Here is a 20,069-nt window from a genome sequence, read left to right as displayed (position 1 = left end):
AGAGAAATAACAGAGTTCTCAATTTGAACAGCAGCAAGAAGAAAGACTGTAAAATCCAAACATGAACAAAAACTAACAGACAGTATAGGACAAAAACAAAAGGTCTAAAAATTGAGTCATCAGAATTCCAAAAGGAGAGTAAAAAGAGTGTGATAAGAAAAAAAAAAAAAAGATGAAAACTTGCCAAATTTGACAAAGGACATAAACCTACATATTCAAAAAGCTCAAAGAACCCCAAACAGGAATAAGCACAAAGACACTCATGTCCAAACATAATAATTGCTGAACTCGAGTACAAAAACTGCTAAAAATTAAAGAGAAGGAAAAGTTCTGAAAGCAATCAACAAAAAATAATGCATTCATACTGGAAAAAGAAAGATTCAAATTACTGTGGATTTTTAAAATCACAAACTATGTAAGCCAGAAGGAGTAGTATAACATAACTGTCAACTGAGAAATCTATATACAGCAAAAGTATTCCTTCAGGAGTGTGGGTGAATAAAGACATTCACAATTGAAAAAAGTTAAGAGAATCTTGTCACCAAGAGACCTGCTCTAAAAGAAAGGCTAAAGGATAAAAATCTTGAAACAGTGGAATTATACCAGTAGGAAATGTGGAAAAACAGGAATGCAGGAAGACCAACAGAAATTGTGGTTACTGAGGTAAATGTGTTTTTCTGAGTTATGAAATTCAAGTGGAAAAAATTATGACACCATGTGCTGGAGTTTTCCATGTATATAAATGTAATACATTAGACAATATTAAGAAGGGAGGGTAAAGGGTGCTATGTGGATTTAAGGTTATGCATTCCACTTGAAGTGATAAAATGTTGTTTTCAAATAGATTGAAAAGTTAGTTATGTATATTATAATCCCTAGAACGCCATGAAAACAATCTACAAGGAGATAAATAAAGAACATAATAGGTAAATTGAAATGAAATACTAAATTATGTTCAGGGAAGAAACCAAATAAACAAATGAAAAGGGAAAAAACAAAAATTGGGAAAAAATATAAAATGGTAAAACAAAATTTAGGCATATTGTTTAAGTTAAATATTTTAGATAAAACTGGGGTTGTGACTCAATGGTAGAGCACTTGCTTAGCACGTGTGAGGCACTGGGTTTGATCCTCAGCACCACATAAAAATAAATAAAAGAAAGGCATTGTGTCCATCTACAACTAAAATATTTAAAAAGGTTTAGACATTTCAAAATATTTAATGTTTACATTAAATTACTTACAAACAATGGAAAGAGAGTGTAAGAATGGATTTTTTAAAAAAATGACCATAAGATGTGTGCAAGAAACTGATTTCAGGGCTGGGTTTATAGATAAGTGATTTGACTGCTATGCAAGTGGCAAAAAAATCACTTCATATATAATAACAGAGTTAGGTTAAAATGAAAGCAGTGTAAAGGATATACCACAAAAACACTAAGTCAAAAGAAAGAATGAGTATATTATTAATTTCAGACATAGTAGATACCAAGGCAAACAAATATACCAAGGATAAAGAGGCTATTATATGCTGGGCATAATGGCTCAGGTATTCAGGAGGCTGAGAAAAGAGGACTGCAAATTTGAGGTCAGCCTGGGCAACTTAGTGAGGCCCTGCCTGAAATACAAAACAAACAAACAAATAAGGCTGGGTATGTATCTCAATGCACAAGATATGGGGTTTATTCCCCAGTACCATAAAAAATAAAAAAAATATATGAGGACATTACATATAATAAAAAGAAGCAATTCCAAAGAAAATGTAATAATGCCAAATGTTATGCAACTAACAAAAGAGCTTATAAATGCATGAGGCAAAAATTGTCAAAACTAGAAACCAAAGATGGCAGAAGAGAAGAAGGGTGCATTTTCCAGTTGCTCCCTGGTTCAGGATCTAAGCACCAGGAATACAACTTCTCAGCAAAGTGGGTGAGAGGGAATTCAGTGAAATCCAATATCAGTCAGAGAATCAGAGATTGAAATTTGGATGCTCTGAACCCACACAAGAAAAAGAACTTTGGAGTCAGGCTGATAGCACAAGCAGCATCAGTTTACCTTTGAGGGGACAGGTAACAGGCAGAAAGAGAGACATAGCAAACTGGCACAGAAGAATGTGTGGAACAGCCAGGTAATATGATCTTAACTAAAGCAGAGGCTGTGCAGTAAGCTGGAGTTTGAAAGTGTTCTGTTTCTTGGAGAAGGAGTAGAGAGCTGAAGTGGGGAGCCATCTTGATGTGGCCGTGTTGTAAGTTCATGCTGTGGGAACCTGGGAGATCCCAGAAAGCATTGCCAGACTGTCCTAGCGAGCACCTGATGTGGGGCCTAGAGCGTCCCTGGGGTGCAAATGAAAGGAGCACAGAGAGGATCGTACCCAGGGGAGTAGAGACTCAGGATACAGAGGGCAGGATGACTTGCTTTCTCTTTGGGTCTGATAGGCTTGAATGAATGTGGGATCTGATGTAGGGAACCCAGATCATGATCTACTCATGAGTGGTAGAGAATATGAAATCTTTGGAGGGTTATTACCTTACCCTGAAAGTAGAATACCTGGTGATCCCTGACATCCAGACACCCAGCAGACATAGTCACATGCCCCACTCTGGGGTGTGGTATTCTAATCTCTGGAACAGATACAACCCATGAAAGTTGTGAAGTTCCAATCAGAGTTAAAAGCCAGACACTGAAACTTCCCATTTAGAATTCTGATCAGCCATGTCCTGGGAGCACATCAATCTAGTCTATCTGAACAAAACTTAAATTGTCAGTACTTCACATTTTGTCCAATCTTATACTGGTGAGAAGGAAAGCTGAGAGCTATTACAACAAGCTTCAATTCCAGGCAACACCAGCTGGCAGATCACCAAAAGAGAAGACAGGTTTAAAAAATACAACCCTTACCATAAAGGATAAGCAGGCCAAGAAGAAATAGAAAGGAGGATAGAATGGCACAGGCAGAGAACATCCATCCTTCACCACTTCAGAGGAGACAATCCCTTCATTGTGAATTTTTTTTTCACTTTTTTATATATGTATATATATCTCCATTTTTATCACTTTTGTTCAACAGTTCATTATTTTCTTGGTTTTTGGAGGGTTAGGATAATTTTTCCATTTGTTTTGGTTTGCTTTTTGGATATTTTGTTATTGCTTTTGTTTTTATTTTACTAATTACCTTACCTCTTCTTTTTGCCCCAATAGTCAAATTCTCTTTTCTCTTTCTCTATTTAGTTTTAGTTTTTTCAATTCTCCTTCTTCTTTATAGCCATCACTCTATTCTTCTCTCCCTCATCCACTTTTTGAATATTTTGAACTTTCTTTTGCCTTCTTTCCCATTTTCTTTCCTCTATTTTCCCTTTTTAAATTTGTTCTAATTAGTTATACATGGCAATAGAATGCATTTTGACACTTCTTTCCTCTTAATCAACTTAATTTTAATATCTTTTGTAACTATTGAGTTTATATAATTCCTGCTGGCACCATTCATTTTGTGGTTATTAGTACTATAGATGGCAGAGTTGACACTTGCTCTTTAATGCCAGATCTAATTCACAGCTGTTTATTGTTGCTATTGTTAACTGCTGACCCTACCATTCCTATTTTAGGGTTAATTAGTGTTGTATATGTCATAGTAGGTACCAGGCATTTACTTTAATGCTGTATAGTGTTCACTGCTGGTCTAGCCATTGTTTGTTTCCCCTTTTTTTGAAAGTGGCTAGGAAGCTACTATAATATTTTTAAATTTTTTGTTGTAGATGGACACAATGACTTTATTTTATTTATTTATTTTTATGAGGTGCTGAAGATCGAACCCAGTGCCTCATATTTGCCAGGCAAGTGCTCTACCACTGAGCCACAACCCCAGCTTCACAACTATGACATTACGAGTAGTCTACTACTAAGCTACACCTACATTATCACCTACAACTCATCCAAGTAACAGCCATACCATGCTCCACATACAAATTCATCCTGTTCAAGCTTCAATAATACTTTACATAGAGTAGAGGAGACAAAAATCACAAACTAACAAGGCCCCAGGTAGGAATGGCTTAGGGGCACCTGAGGTCCCACTCTGAGGTATGTGACCCTCAGCAAAATCAGATTCCAAGATGCGGAATCAAGGGAAGCCAGTGTTGTAGCAACACTTCGAGAGTGAATTAAAACTAAGCTATGTCCCCAGTCCTGGAGCAGGAAATTGAGAGCACTTGTAATTGAAATTAACACTTGGATTACATTGAATTTGGGTGTTGAACGTAAGATATATCAAAAACACAGGATTTATTATAAAAGAGATAACTATACACCAAAGGATACCCCCATAGAAGAGGAAAAGGAATTCATCCCAAAAGATGTGTTAATCTAATACCTCTGGAAACATGAGGAAACAGACAAATAAGTCTTCCTGGAGAATTTATAATTCCCCCAAAAAGGAACACACAAATATTGAGGGGATGGAATTCCAGAAAAAGACTGCAAAATTGTTTGTAAAAAAAGATTAATGAAGGGCTGGGGAGATAGCTCAGTTGGTAGAGTGCTTGCCTTGCAAGCACAAGGCCCTGAGTTCGATCCCCAGTCCCACGGGGGGAAAAAAACGATTAATGAGATAAAAGATCTCAGGAACAAATTAAGAGAGTAAATATAGGACATAAAAGATCATTTCACTAAAGAGATGGACACTCTAAGAAGAAACCAAATAAACCGCCAGGAAAGACATAATAAATCAACTAAAAATATACTTGAAAGGATCACCAAATGATTAGAATATATGGAAAACAACTTCAGACCTTGAAGACAGGGTATATGAAACTTAAATAATCAGTGTGTGCTACAGAATGAATGAATGAATGAATAAATAAATAAATAAACCATGAACGAAACATACGAAAACTCTGGAACAACACTGAGAACAAATATAAGAATCACTGTGAATAGAAGAGGAATGGAGATACAGGATAATGGCATTCAGAACCTATGCAGTGAAATAACAGACATTTTTCCAAGCCTCAATAATGAAATTAAGAGATTAAAAAGGTGCTATCACCACAGATATTTCTGCAAGCCAGAGAATCATTGGGAATATTTTTATATTTCAATAAATTGGAAAACCTAGAAGATATTGACAAATTTCTAGATACATATGACCTACCAAAATTGAATTAAGAGGATACAGGAAACCTAAACAGACTAATAATAAGAAATGAGATTGAAGCAACAATTAAAAGCCTTCCAACAAACAAAAGTTTGAATTCTCAACTGAATTCTACCAGACCATTAATGAAGAAGTAATGCCCATACTCCTCAAATGATTCTATGAAACAGAAAAAAGGAACAAACACTTCCAAATTCATTCTAAGCAGCCAGTATCACCCTGATACCAAAAGCACATGAAGACACCTCACAGAAAGTAAACTATAGACTAATATTCCAGATGAACACAGCTGCACAAATTCTTAATAAAATATTAGTTATCCAAATTTAAAAATGACTAAGATGGCTGTACCACATGATCAGACCGGTTTTATCCCAGGGATGCAAGGTTGATTTAACATATATAAATCAACAAATATAATTCATCACATAAACAAAATCAAGCACAAAAATCACACAATCATTTCAAAAGTTGCAGAAGTAGTCTCTGACAAAATCCAGGAACCATCCATGTTAAAAAGAGTTAAGAAAACAGGGATAGAAGGAACTAACCTCAATATTATTAAGGCTACATATGAAAACCTCAAAGCCAACATCATATTGAACAAAGAAAAATTGAAAGCATTTCTGATGAAACAAGAAATAAAACAAGATGTCCATCTACTCTCACCAACCCTATGCAATATAGTTCTTGGAACTCTACCAAGAGCAATCAGGCAGGAGGAGGAAATTATAGGGATATAAATAACAAAAGAAGAAATCAAACTGTGTTTGCTTATACATGGTCCTATACTTAGAAGACCAAAAAACTCCACCAAAAGACTTCTAGATCTGATAAACAAATTCAGTAAGGTTGTAGAATGCAAGATCAGCATATGAAAATCAATAGCTTTTCTATAATCCAGTAATAAATCTGCTGAGAAAGAAGTCAAGAAAACTATTTTTGCTCACAAGAGCCTAAAGAAACCCCCATGGGGGGGATAACAGAATGAATCATAAACTATTACCCTAGGTAAATGTATGATTACACAAATGGTATGCCTCTACTTCATGTACAAACAGAGAAACAAGATGTATCCCATTTGTTTACAATAAAAATGAATTAAAAACCCCCCCAGGAATCAAACTAAATAAGGAGGTGAAAGAACTACTCTACAATGAAAATTATAGAACATTATAGAAAAAAATGGAGAGGAACTTAGAAGATGGAAAGAACTCCAATGTTTATGGATAGGCAGAATTAATATTATCTAATTGACCATATTACCAAAAGTGATCCACAGATTCAATGCAATCCCCATCAAAATACTAGCATCATTCTTCACAGAACTAGATAAAACAATCCTAAACTTAATTTGGAAGAATAAAAGACTCAGAATAGTCAAAGGAATCCTAAGCAGTAAGAGTGACACTGAAGGCATCCATAATACTTGATCTCAAATTGTAATACAGAACTATACTAACAAAACAGCATGGTATGGGCATAAAAGTAGATAGGAAGACCAGTAGAATGGAATGGAAGACAGAAACAAATCCCACACATATAGTTATGTGATTCTTGAAAAAAGTACCCAAAATATGCATGGGAGAAAAAGTAGTCTTTTTAACAAATGGTGCTGGGAAAACTGGATATCCATATGTAGAAGACTAAAACTAGACCCCTTTCTCACCCTGCACAAGATCAACTCAAAATGGAACAAAGACCTAGACATTAGACCAGAAACAATGCAACTACTAGAAGAAAACAGGGGTAGCACTCCAACATATTGGCAGAGGCACTAATTTCTTTAACAAGACCCCTACAGTTCAAGCAATAAAACTAAGAATCAATAAGTGAGATGGCATCAAATTAAAAAGCTTCTGTACAGCAAACAAAACAATTAAGAGCATGAAAAGAGAGCCTGCAGAATGGGAAAAAAATCTTTGTCAGCTACTGCTCTGAAAGGGAAAGAATATTCAGAATAGCAAAGAATTCAAAAAATTTAACACCAGAAAATTAATAATCCAACAACCAAATGGGCAAAAGAACTAATAACACATTTTTTAAAAGAAAAATACAAATGATCAACATCCTTAGCCATCTGGAAAAGGCCAATCAAAACTATATTAACAAATCATCTCACTCCAGTTAGAACAGCAACCAGCAACAATACAAAGAACAATATTTGTTGGTAAGGATGGGGGAAAGGTACAGTTATACATTGTTGATGGGACTGCAAATTAGTGTAACCACTTTGATAAGCAGTATGAGAGTCCTCTAAAGATCAGTAATGAAGAGTGACTGGAGGCAGCAGTGGCGGCGGGAGCCGGTGCTTGTGTCCTAGAAAAATCCTACAAAAATATCTCTCTATCCATCTCTTGAAGATTTGAAGGTAGAAAAAGTAATTCAGGCTCAAACTGCCTTTTCTGCAAACCCTGCCAACCCAGCAATTTTGTCAGAAGCTTCTGCTCCATCTCTCAAGATGGAAATCTCTATCCTAAACTGTATCCAGAGCTCTTCCAGTGCATAGGCCTGAGTTTAAATGATGAAGAAATGCATGCAAATATGGCCATGGTCCCTGGAGCACGAGTTCAGGGGTTGGTAGCAAGGCCTTCCAGTATGAATTATATGGTGGCTCCTGTAACCGGTAATGATGTTGGAATTTGTAGAGCAGAGATTAAGCAAGGGATTCGTGAAGTCCAGGCTAATTCTCCAGCCTCATTAGTTGGTCTGAGATTTGGGGACCAGGTGCTGCATATAAGTAGTGAAAACTGTGCAGGCTGGCACTCTGATAAATCACACAAGGTGCTCAAACCCTTTGAACGCACAATTGCCATGCACAAGTATAGTACTGGACATGTTGGTTTTATCTTTAAAAATGGAAAAATAACATCCATATTGAAAGATAGTTTTGAAGCCAGAAATAGTCTCACCGAACATAACATCTGTGAAATCAACAGGCAGAATGTCATTGGTTTGAAGAACTCTCAAATTGCAGACATACTGTCAACATCAGGGACTGGAGTTACCATCACAATCATGTCTGGTTTTATCTTTGAGCACATTATTAAACGGATGGCACTGAGCATTATGAAAAGGCTGATGGATCACACCACTCCTGAGGTTTAAGTCATAGCACAGTGTAAACACAGGTGAACTTCTCCAATTTCCTTCTTCGGCAACTTCTGCGTTATGCACATGAAGCTTTCCTGGAGCCAGGGAACATATGCTGCATGAGGACCTTTCTATACAACATGGCTGGGAACCTTACTGTTGCATCTGATACTTTCTTCAGATTTCAAGATAGTTGTAGCCTTATCGTGATTTTACAGATATGAAACTTTCAAAAGATTTACTGACTTTCCTAGAATAGTTTCTCTACTGGGAACCTGATGCTTTTATAAGCCATTGTGATTAGGATGACTGATAAAGGTTTAATTTTGTGTGATAAGCAGTCACTTGTCTCCTAAGTAATGAACAGTGTGTTCATGTTACTTTTGTTGTCTGTTGTATTTACATTTTTAACATGTTACCATAGTACATTTAGGGTGATTGTCTTTGATAGTTTAAATTGTGTGTGTGTGTGTGTGTGTGTATGACACCAATTAAGTAACACTGATTTCGTTCCATGTAAGCATTACAGTGTATGTAGGTTGCCAGAGATTGTAATGATTGTCATTAAATTTTAACTACCTTCACTTAATAATGCTTGAACTGTCGCCTTAACTGTGTTAAGTATCTAGAATAAAAGCCAAAATATAATTATTGCTGCCTTTCTAAAACCCAAAATGTAGTTGTATATTAAACTGAAATGTACACTAGCCCATAACAGTTTAATGGTACTTACTGAGCTATGGCATAGCTGCTTAGTTGTAGTTGAGATTTTCTAGTCATTTCATAATGGAAATTTCTTTCTTCTAAAATTTGCCAGTATCACTTTCTGAAAAACAAATCGCTATATATTTAATGTAAAAATTCTTATACTAAACAGGATAACCTTTGGACTCCTTTTTTCATTTGTGGATTAAGTGAGATAATACTTAATTTTGGCATTTGAATCTTAATTTTGTGTAACCTAGCTACTTCAGAATGCTCTCAGAACGTTTTCTTGATAATTTGTTGTCCCCTGACTGACTCCTTCTTGAAAACAAAATGGCAGTGACACTTTATCCTTTTTTCTTTTTGATTTATGCCTATCCTATTTTAATTAAATATGTATAAAGTTAAAAAAAAGATTAGTACTGGAACCACCATATGACCCAGTTGTCCCACTCCTTGGCATTCATCCCAAGGATCTATATCCAGTATATTATAGTAATACATGAATATTAATGTATATGGCAGCATAATCCATGATAGCCTAGCTATGGAACCAGCCTATATGTCCATCAACAGATGAATTCATAATGAAAATGTGATATACACAAGAGTTTACTTGGCCATAAAGAAGAAATTATGTCATTTGTGGTAAGTGGAAGGAATTGGAGAACATGGTGCTAAGTGATATAAGTCAGACTCAGAGAATCAAGGGTCTAATATTTTCTCTCATATGGAAAGTAGAAAGGGAGAGAAAAGGAATATTTCCAAAAGGCAAGGCAGGGAGGACATCTCATGAAAATACAAGTAAGACCAATAGAGTAGAAGAAGGGGATAAAGAGGAAGAGAAGAAGGGAGGGCATGGGAAAGTACTAGGGAATGAAATCCATGAAACTGTGCTATATATATATATGAATATACTACAATGAAATACATAGATAATTAAATATGACAATTTAATATGATTAAATAATTATATAATAAATATAATTAAAGTAAAATAATAGAAGGGGGCTTGGTAAAGTGTGGCATGTGGATCAGGGAGAGAGGAAGGTAGGTGAAATTACAGGAGAATGAAATTGATCAAATTATATTATGTGCATGTACAAATATGGCATAATTAATTCCAGTATTATGTATAATTATAATGAATCAATTAAAAACCCCACAGGGTTGGGGTTGTGGCTCAGTGGTGGAGCATTTGCCTGGTATGTGTGAGGCACTAGGTTCGATTCTTAGCACCAACATCTAAAATATATTAAAAAGAAAAAAACAACCCTGAGAGAACTAAAAGGAAAAACATAGACAAGTACAGATGAGTCATCTCTAGTCTTGTATCAATAAACACAATGAGCAAGTATATAGAATTGAATAATATCACTAACACGCAGAACTATCTGATAGTTATAGAATAATCTACTCAACAATAGGAGGACAGGTATTATTTTCAATTGCATGTGGAATACTCATCAAGATAGACCAAATACCATAAAACCAACCTCAATAAAAAGTTTTAGTACAACAAATAAAGGTCAGTTTTAGTAAAAAAAAAAAAAAAAAAAAAAGGGCACAACCTTAAATTGGTAAGAACTGAAACTGTTAAAAATATGTCCTCTGTCATAATTAATAATAGATAATTTTCCAAGCATGTGAAAATTAAATAATCCATGGATCAAATAGCTCATGGATCAAAGAATAGTCTCAAGGAAATCAGAACTATTTGGAACTTAAATAATCAAACGTTAGGCAACTTGGGAAGGGTGGGTGAAGGAGGGTCAGAGGTAAGGTTGTTAATGTTTATAAGTGCAGTTGGATATGAGGAATAACCTCTACTGTTTTATAGGACAATAGGATAACTTTGGTTGACAAGTGAATTATTTCAAAATAGTTAGTAGGGAGGTTTTGAATGGTCTCAATGATATGATAAATGTCTGAGGTGATGATATGCCAATTACCTTGATCTGATCATTACATGTTGTATACATTTATTGAATTGTCATGCTGTACCCCATAAATATGTATGATTACATTGTGTCAATTTAAAATAATACAATTTTTAAAAATTTTATAGGTGTGATAGGTTCTCCTTTACCCTACCTGCACCAGAAAAAAATACTAAAGCAATGCTAGAAAACAAACAGTAAACTGTACTGTATGTGACTTTACAAAAAGTCATTTAGCAAGTCAGGAATCTGAGAATGGAATGTAGATTTTGACCAAAGAATCTAATCATATTCCCAAAGTATGAAGTAATCTGAATTAACAAGTCTTGGGAACAGGTGCCAAATGATTTAACTGTGGAAATGAATGGCACCTATAATACTAAAGGCAAAAAATCCCCAAATTTTTCATAGGCATTGTATTTTAGTTGATAAGGGTGTTTATAACTGGGGGAGTTAACAATTTTCATAGTACTACACCTATATACTGTAACTGAACAATTCAGTAAAGAGATAAAGGATGGTGGGGGACAAGTTTCTCTCTGCTGAACTAGGATGTTAAATAGATAGACAAGTAGAGAAGGGTAGAATGATCCATGTCATAATGGAGAACTGGAGATACCAATATGAATTGAAGTTTACTTTAATGTAGATATATAAGGCTATATACAGAAATATTCATAGATGTGGGTACATATACATATATATATTTAGGTGTATCTCTGTGATTCCTTATATGTCAGCTAAGAGAGCCTAGAATCAATGATAGCTCAAGAACCCTAATACCATTCTCCTATGAAAGGAATTAGGGCTCCTTATAGAAATGACTGCTTCTAGGATTAGAGTAAGCAATACACAAGATGTTCTACCACTGAGCTACACTCCTAGCCCTGTAAAATTTAAAATAAGATCTGGGTCTGATGGTGCATGCCTGTAATCCCAGCAACTAGAGAGGCTAAGGCAGGAAGATCACAAGATCGAGGCCACACTCAGAATCTTAGTGAGACCTACAGCAATTTAATGAAAACCTGACTTGAAATAAAATAAAAAATATTAAGGGCTGGGATGTAGTTCATTGGTAAAATGCCCCTGGGTTCAATCCCCAGAACCAAAGAAAGAAAAGAGAAAAAAATTTTAAAAGAGAAAATTAATAAAGGCAAAAACTATATTCTTGTTCACTGACTCAGGAGGATCACAAGTTCAAGACCAGCCTCAGCAACTGAGTGAGACTAAGTAACTTAGTGAGATGCTGTCTCAAAAAAAAAAAAAAAAAAAAAAAAAGGCTTGGGATCTAGCTCAATGGAAGTGCACCACTGGGTTCAATCCCCAGTACCCAACCCCCTGAAAAAAAGACAAAATATATCCTTGTAAAAATAGGAAAACCGATAAACCCCTATCAAAATTGACAAAGAAAAAAAAGAGAAGGAAGATAAAATTATGAATATCAGGAATGAAAAGATGTTACCATGAATTTGTCAGATACTATACCGATAATGAACAGTTCTAAATGCAAAAACTCAACACAGATGAAATGGAACAAGTCCTCCCAAAGTACAAACTACCAAAGCTCACCACCATGAAATATAACTTAATGAATCCTATAACTACTATTAAAAATTTTAAATTTGCCCAACAGTTCAGGAGCCTGGGGCAAGAGAATGGGAAGTCCAAAGCCAGTCTCAGCAACTTAGCAAGCCCCTAAGCAAGTTAGCCAGCCCACATCTCAAAATAAAAAAATTAAAAAAGGCCTGAGGATGTGGTTCAGTGGTTGATCACCCCCTGGGTTCAATCCCTGGTACCCACACACACACAAATTTAAAGCTGTAGTTAAAACCTCCCAAAGAAGAAATTCTTCCAGATACTTACAAAGAAATAATAACAATTCAACCACACTGTTTATACAGTATAAATGGAGGGAGGAGATCTATTTCCACAAGTGCAGAGTAAGGGCCTAGGTGAACTTATTTGTCTTCTAAAATAATCAAAATATGGGCAAAAACAACCAAAACAAACCATAATAGATCTTTGATAATTATCCAAAGGCAGAATATAAAATGAAAATTGTCTATGCAAAACAAACTACTGGTGCCTGTGATATTTTAATCTGCGGCAATTGCCACTCCCTCTTTTTCCCCAGCAGAGTGTTGCGGTAGCCAAGAGCCAATAGCAATAAAGACACTGGAGAGACTAGACCTCTTTTTGAGCTCCCTTGAAAGAAACATACCCCAGAAAACAACAATATTTTGCAGCAACTAGGAAAATCTCTATATTCAGGATGTGGGGGATATTTGATTTCATTCAAAGCTCAGATCAGCTGGTAGTGGAGTAACACAATGGGGTGGAGAATAGAGGGCTATCTGCAGGGCATTGCTTAAATAAAATGAATGCGGGGAATAACACAACTGCCTAAAGCTGTGATTTCAGTTGGCACAAATAAGAACCTAGTCTAGCTTTGTTGTGGTGGCAATATTTGAGAACCCAGCAACTCAGGACTGAGGCAGTAGAATCAGAAGTTCAATGCCAGTCTCAGTAATTTAATGAGACCCTCAGTAACTTAGAGAGATCCTTTCTCAAAAAAAAAAAAAAAAGTGATGGGTAAGTATCTCACTAGTAAAGTGCCCCTGGAGTAAATGCCCCCTGCAGGGTTAGGACCAAAAATCTAGTCTAAACTGGTGGTGGTGCGAGCCTGTAATTCCAGGGGCTCAGGAGACTGAAGTAGGAGGATCTAGAGTTCAAAGCCAGCCTCAGAAAAAGCAAGGCACTAAGCAACTCAGTGAGACTCTGTCTATAAATAAAATACAAAATATGACTGGGGATATGGCTCAGTGGTGAGTGCCCATGAGTTCAATCCCCAGTACCAAAAAACACCTCAAACCAAAAAACAAACAAACAAAAACAATAACAACAATAATAACAGTCTAGAATTAAGAGGGAATTATGGTACCATCCATGGGAACGTGAAAACTTCTGACATATTTCTGGGAATATAAAAGTCTTTCTCAGGAAAGAATCTTAGGAAGGAGAAAGCCTTCCTAGTCTTAATTCTGTATTTTAACATTATATATATATATATAAAATATATTATATACATACATATATATACATGGAGTCTAACTTCCCATCCTTGTGGTAGACATGATGTGAAGTTACACTTGCTGTGTATTCATATATGAACATAGGCAAGTTATGTCTGATTCATTCTACTGTCTTTCCCATTCCCATCTCCACTCCCTTTCCTTCATTCCCCTTTGTGTAATCCAAAGTACTTCTAATCTTCCCTTCCCCCTTTATTGTGTGTTAGCATTCACGTATCAGAGAGAACATTCAGCCTTTGGTTTTTTGGTACTGGCTTACTTCATTTAGCATGATATTCTCCAGTAACATTCATTTACCAGCACATGTCATAATTTCATTCTTCTTCATGGCTGAGTAATATTCTATTGTGTATATGTACCACATTTTCTTTAACTATTCATCTGTTGATTGGCACCTAGGTTGGTTCCATAGCATAGCTATTGTGAATTTAGCTTTATAGATATTGATGTGGCTGTGTCAATATAGTATACTGATTTTAAGTCCTTTGGGTATATGGGTATTCACTGACGATTGGGAGAGTTGGGTCAAATGGTGGTTCCATTCCAAGTATTCTGTGGAATTTCCTTACTACTTTCCAGATTGGTAGCACCAATTTGCAGTCATACCAGCAATGTATGAGTGTAGCTTTCCCCCCACATCCTCAACAACATTTATTGTTACTTTATTTGCTCCTTTTAGTTATATTTTTATAACTCTAACTAGTTTTTAGTTTTTTTTAAATATATTTTTAGTTGTTGATGGACTGTTATTTTATTTATTTATATGCAGTGCTGAGAATCAAACCCAGTGCCTCACACATGCTAGGCAAGTGATCTACCACTGAACTACAACTCCAGTCCTGTTACTTGTATTCTTGATAATTGCCATTATGACTGGAGTGAAATGAAATCTCAGTGTAGTTTTAATTTGCATTTCTCTAATTGCTAGAGATGTTGAATATTTTCATATATTTCTTGACTGATCATATTTCTTCTTCTGTTTTAAGAGTCTATTCAGTTCCTTTGCCCATTTATTGATTAGATTCTTTTTTTTTTTTTTTTTTTTTTTTTTTGCAGTACTGGGGATCGAACTCAGGGCCTTGTGCTTTCGAGGCAAGCACTCTACCAGCTGAGCTATCTCCCCAGCCCTTAGATTCTTTTTTGGGTGTTGAGTTTTTAAGTTCTTTAGGTATCCTGGAGATTAGTGAAAGCACTGACTATTCATGAGGGCCTGCCAAACTGCCCAAAAGTTGACTGAAAGATGATGAAAAAAGCTTGGCATTTTATCTTCATATTGTTTCTGTCTCCCCCTTCCTACCTTGACCTCTGGATCAGATTTCTGTTCAACTCTATATAAAGAGTCATTTAAGGATGATTGTCTGGTACCAGTAGTATGAGATTAACTTGCCCTAAAATTACCTAATCTCTCTCCTCCAACTTCAAGGTTGAAGACACCAAGGTAAGGATAACTCAGATATTTTCAAGATATAAAGGGGAATCACTACCTTATAATTATATGCATATCAACCACCTGGTTTCATGACATATTGTTCTACACCTCTGGAGAGGACCTGGTTTCACAATGTCCTGTTCTAGATCTCTAGAGAGGACACAGAAATCTCTATTTCCCAGTCATTTCCTAACTTTGGAACGCTGCTTTCCACCTTGCAAAGGATAAAAGGATCTTAAAACTTATGCTGAGGCTGGGGATATAGCTCAGTTGGTAGAGTATGCACAAGGCCCTGGGTTCAATCTCCAGCACTGCAAAAAAAAAAACTTATGCTGAGATTAAAATCTGCCTCCACTAGCATACCATATTCTCATTGAATTGGCATTCCAAATAAATCATTTTCCTTACCCCAACTACTTGTCCTGGATTCACTGAACCCCTTTTAAAGCAATGAGTGAATGGACTTCAGTAGTAATGTGAAATATCAAAAACCAAAACTTTTGATGTGAAAAAAAAAAAAAGATTTAAAAAGGGGAAGGAAGATGGCTAATTCTTGGAAACATGTTGAATGAAATGTATATTTTCTGGGCTCATTCTGATAACTAGTTTTTCTTTTCCCTTTTTAAAGAATTCTGTTTTAAGAATCCTATATATTTAAAAAAAATTTAGTTGTTGATGGACCTTTATTTAATTTATTTATATGCCATGCTGAGAACTGAACCCAGTGCCCTACATGCTAGGCAAGTGCTCTAGAACCAGATTGGCATAGAAATATCGAAAACTCTGAGCTGGGTTTGTAGCTTGGTGCTTATCTAGCATGAGTGAGGCATGAGTGAGGCATTGGGTTTGATTCTCAGCACCACCAAAATAAAATAAAATAAAATAAAATAAAATAAAATAAAATAAAGGTATTGTGTCCATCTGAAAATAAAAAAAATAAAATATATGAATTTCATTTGAATCCACTGTTTTTAGAATAGGGCTTTCCTGAATATTCTATTATTTTGATTTCTGCTTTTAATAAGAATGGAGTAGAGGAAGGGTGAGATGGTGCATGCCTATAATCCCAGCTACTTGGAAGGCTGAGGCAGAAAAATTTTAAGTTTGAGGCCAGTTGGGCAATTTAGTGAGAACATGTCTCAAAATTAAAAATAAAAAGGGAATGGGATGTAGCTCAGTGGTACTGTGTCCGTGGGTTTAATTTTCAGTACTACTACAAAATTAATTAATTAATTAAACAAACTTTTAAAAAGGGTTCTGGGAATGTAGGTCAGTGGTTGAGCATGGGCCTATCTTGTACAAGGCCCTGATTTCAATCCCACATACTGGCAAAAAAGAATGGAATAGAGTCTATATTATTTTATATTATTTTGTAGAATTCTGAAAACTAAGCCCAAATGGTGTGATGTCTTTTTTTTTTTTTTTTTTTTTTTTTTAGTTTCTTCATCTTTATGGCTTTAATATGCCTACATGAGTCACAGCTATTGGGATCAGTTATTTCTCTAATTTCATTAGATGACAAATATCAGAACAATTTCATTTAGCTACTGGATATTCTGAATTTAAGAAAAAAGGACATGAGGAGGGATATATCACCACATATTTTCAAACAACGTGCCATTAGATTAAAATTAAATGATCATGAAATTCATATTAAAACAAAATAATGATTAGATACTAAAATGTATACTATAAAAATATGAAATCTACATTTCCAGATAAAAACTATACAAACACAAATTTTATAAACCCAAAACCCCCATAACATTTAAAATAACTGAAAAAGACCAAGGATTAAGTGGAGAAAAATCAAGAGGGACCCCTTTATTACACATTTATAAAACACTAGTATATATACTACAGTTATTAAAAATGGAAAAATTTTTTAAATTTTTGGTATCTTATATTTTGCATTCCTTTTTCCATCATGCTTACAATCTTTCATAACTTGCTTTTTGTTATCAAAGTGTTCTGCAACCTCTATCCCACCACAGTACAAATGAAAGAAAAAAACTATCCAAAAGGTTCTTGTGAGAGACATTATCAGAGAAATTAAATTAATCCAATAACTCATTAACAACGATTGAGTTTTCAAAGAAATATAATAAAAACAAAAGCATCTGAAACTTCATTTAATCTTTCTGATGATTCAAAAGGCACCTTAAGATTGTGTCATGCCATTTTACTCACGCTGTATATTGAGGTGCCTATAACAAAATTCTTGGTTAGTGGAATTTGAAACTAAAATTAAGTTTTTTATGTAGTTACACAGCATCAAATAACTACAGATACAATATAGGAATTCTGATGTGTACTTTTGTACTTAATGAGGCCATAATTTATAATACATTGAAAAAAAATGTTTTAAATTAAAGCTACAAAATGAGTATTCTTAGCGTTTAGTAACAGCTACTTATTTTAAACTATTATTTCATTTTTGGTGACCAAATTATATTTGACCGTAATTAAAGAACGTATAACTTTTAAATAACATTTAAGAAACATGGTTACAACAGAACGATCTGTTACATTAAAAGAAGAAAGGAAAGTCATGTACATGAAGGGCACTGAGGTTTTTCAAACCTATTCTTTTGAAAGGCTTTCAATCCACCTTAATAAAAATCAATTGAGAACTTAAAAAGTCTACTCGGTGTGCTTGCAGAAAGAGGCAAAATCAGTGTTGACCACGTCTGCCTAAAAACCATCCAATGCTGATCACTGAACAAGTAATTTTATTTGATTATCCTGACAACCATTATGACAAAGCCACAAGGACATATTCAGACGTAGCTGATTCAACTAATCAACTGCAGATAAAGAAATGCTCAGTTTTAGAAAGATAAAACAAATGACAATCAGAAATGGCTGAATCACTGTACCTATTGAACATAACCTTAAATCTTAGTTTTGCTTATACTATTTGGTACTTTTGGATTCAGTAGCTGGGGTAAAAAAAAGTTTCTGTATTCAAACATATCTACAGAATGTCAATAAAAAAATGTGTGGATATATACAATTAATATACACACGTACAGACTCTCTCTCACACACACTCATATACACGTCTAGGAACCAGCACCTATCACATTCCCATTTCTCACTAACGACCCAATGAATCATTTATTACTTTAAGACCAGCTTAGATTCTATAAGGCTATAACAACATATGGCTAAAGAGGTCAAACACAAGCACCCACACTTGGGCTGGATTAAATTGTTCCTCCTCATGATTTCTGACAAGTAGTCATGCCATTTACATAACAACTATACCTCAATAACTTAGAATTCAGAGTAAAAAACCATAAATGTGGAACTCCCTCAATGTTTTAAGAGCACTCCTTTCACTCTATTTCCATAATAAGAGGGCACACCGAACTAGATCACCAAACTGTACAAATGATCTTTACTCTTAATCTAAACAAACATGTGTTAAAACATTTTGAAATGCTGCATCCTTTGATTTCTTCATCTTTTCAATTGCCCGATGGAGGTCCTGCTGTTGCACAGGCCGAATTTCATCTTCATCATGACTTTCTTCTGATGTAGAATTAACATATTCCCTGACACAGAGGAGAGCAGCATCTTGACACATCTCTTTTAGGTCACTTCCTGAAAAGCCATCGGTTTCCTGGGCAGCTTCTAGCAGGTCTACATGCCTATCCACATTTTCATTTTTCAAGATGAGCTTCAAGATTGCTTCTCTTTGTTTTAGAGCAGGCTGGTTGATATGAAATCTTGTAGGCATTCTTCTCATTATAGCTGAGTCAAGGTCCTGAGGACGATTAGTAGCTCCCATCACTATAACCTGGCAGCTATGATCAGTATCCAAACCATCCCAGAGACTCATAAACTGAGCTTTCATCATGGCTGTGGCTTCATGATCAGAGCTTGAACGATTCCGTAGAAAGGAGTCTATTTCATCTATAAAGATGATGGAAGGTTGTAGCTTTATGGCAAGGGAGAAAACAGCAGCAGCCAATTTCTGAGATTCTCCATACCACTTATCAGTCAATGTTGAAGGCTGAAGGTTAATAAACCGACAACCTGCTTCTTTAGCTGTAGCCTTGGCAATTAATGTTTTACCACAGCCTGGAGGTCCATAGAGAAGAACACCTTTTGGAGGCTGCAGAAGTCTAGAATTTTCAAACAAATGCTTCTTTTTGATAGGTAAGATGACTGTGTCTTTCAGATCCGTAATGACATCATCTAAACCTGCTATATCACTCCAAGTAACATGCATGTTAAGTGGGTCTACTAGATGAGCAGCAATACTCATTTCATATTCTGAAAGCTTCACATTTTCCACACCAATTTGCTTCATTAGTTTTTCTGCCTGTTTCTGAGCTTCTACTTTCTGCTTTCTAGTTGGATCAATTGCATCTACCATCCATTTGATAGTAAAGTATGTCACTGCACCGAATATCGTCAAACGGAAAATTAAACCAACAACTTCATTTCGACTCAAGGGACGAGAAAAGGCTTCAGCATGTACCATCTTGATTGTTAACCCGGAGGAAGAAACAGCAGCAGCAGGAACCTTCAGCCGGTCTCCGGTGTGATGTCTTTTAAAAAAGTGATTTTGCCTTTTCACATTTTCAGATGTTTTATAGCATAAAATATAAGCTTCTTTTTTTTTTTTTTTTTTTTTTTTTTGGGTGCTG

At 35.3% G+C, this 20,069-nt stretch overlaps 2 protein-coding genes and 1 pseudogene across 10 annotated transcripts in view; 1 reads left to right on the top strand and 2 right to left on the bottom strand.

The window, feature by feature from the left end:
* Positions 1–20,069, bottom strand: part of WNK3 (WNK lysine deficient protein kinase 3) — a 177,132-nt gene that overhangs the window by 17,237 nt on the left and 139,826 nt on the right. The window lies entirely within an intron of this gene.
* LOC306651127 (syntenin-1-like) lies at positions 613–8,890 on the top strand (annotated as a pseudogene). Its single transcript has 2 exons — positions 613–663; positions 7,473–8,890. The product of its transcript is annotated as a syntenin-1-like (transcript).
* LOC306651251 (outer mitochondrial transmembrane helix translocase-like) lies at positions 17,203–19,952 on the bottom strand. Its single transcript, XM_079123783.1, has one exon. The coding sequence runs from the start codon at positions 19,901–19,903 to the stop codon at positions 18,818–18,820; it is 1,086 nt and encodes a 361-aa protein (XP_078979909.1). The 5' UTR covers positions 19,904–19,952; the 3' UTR covers positions 17,203–18,817.

Source organism: Sciurus vulgaris, assembly GCF_902686455.1.
Source record: "Sciurus vulgaris genome assembly, chromosome: X".
Classification (NCBI taxonomy): Eukaryota; Metazoa; Chordata; class Mammalia; order Rodentia; family Sciuridae; genus Sciurus; species Sciurus vulgaris.
The sequence above is the reverse complement of the archived record's forward strand: the minus strand, read 5'-3'. Positions and strand labels throughout refer to the sequence as shown.

What these genes read in the sequence shown, in the direction of transcription:
- LOC306651251 (XM_079123783.1), bottom strand. Translation starts at nt 19,903, where the DNA reads ATGGTACATGCTGAAGCCTTTTCTCGTCCCTTGAGTCGAAATGAAGTT.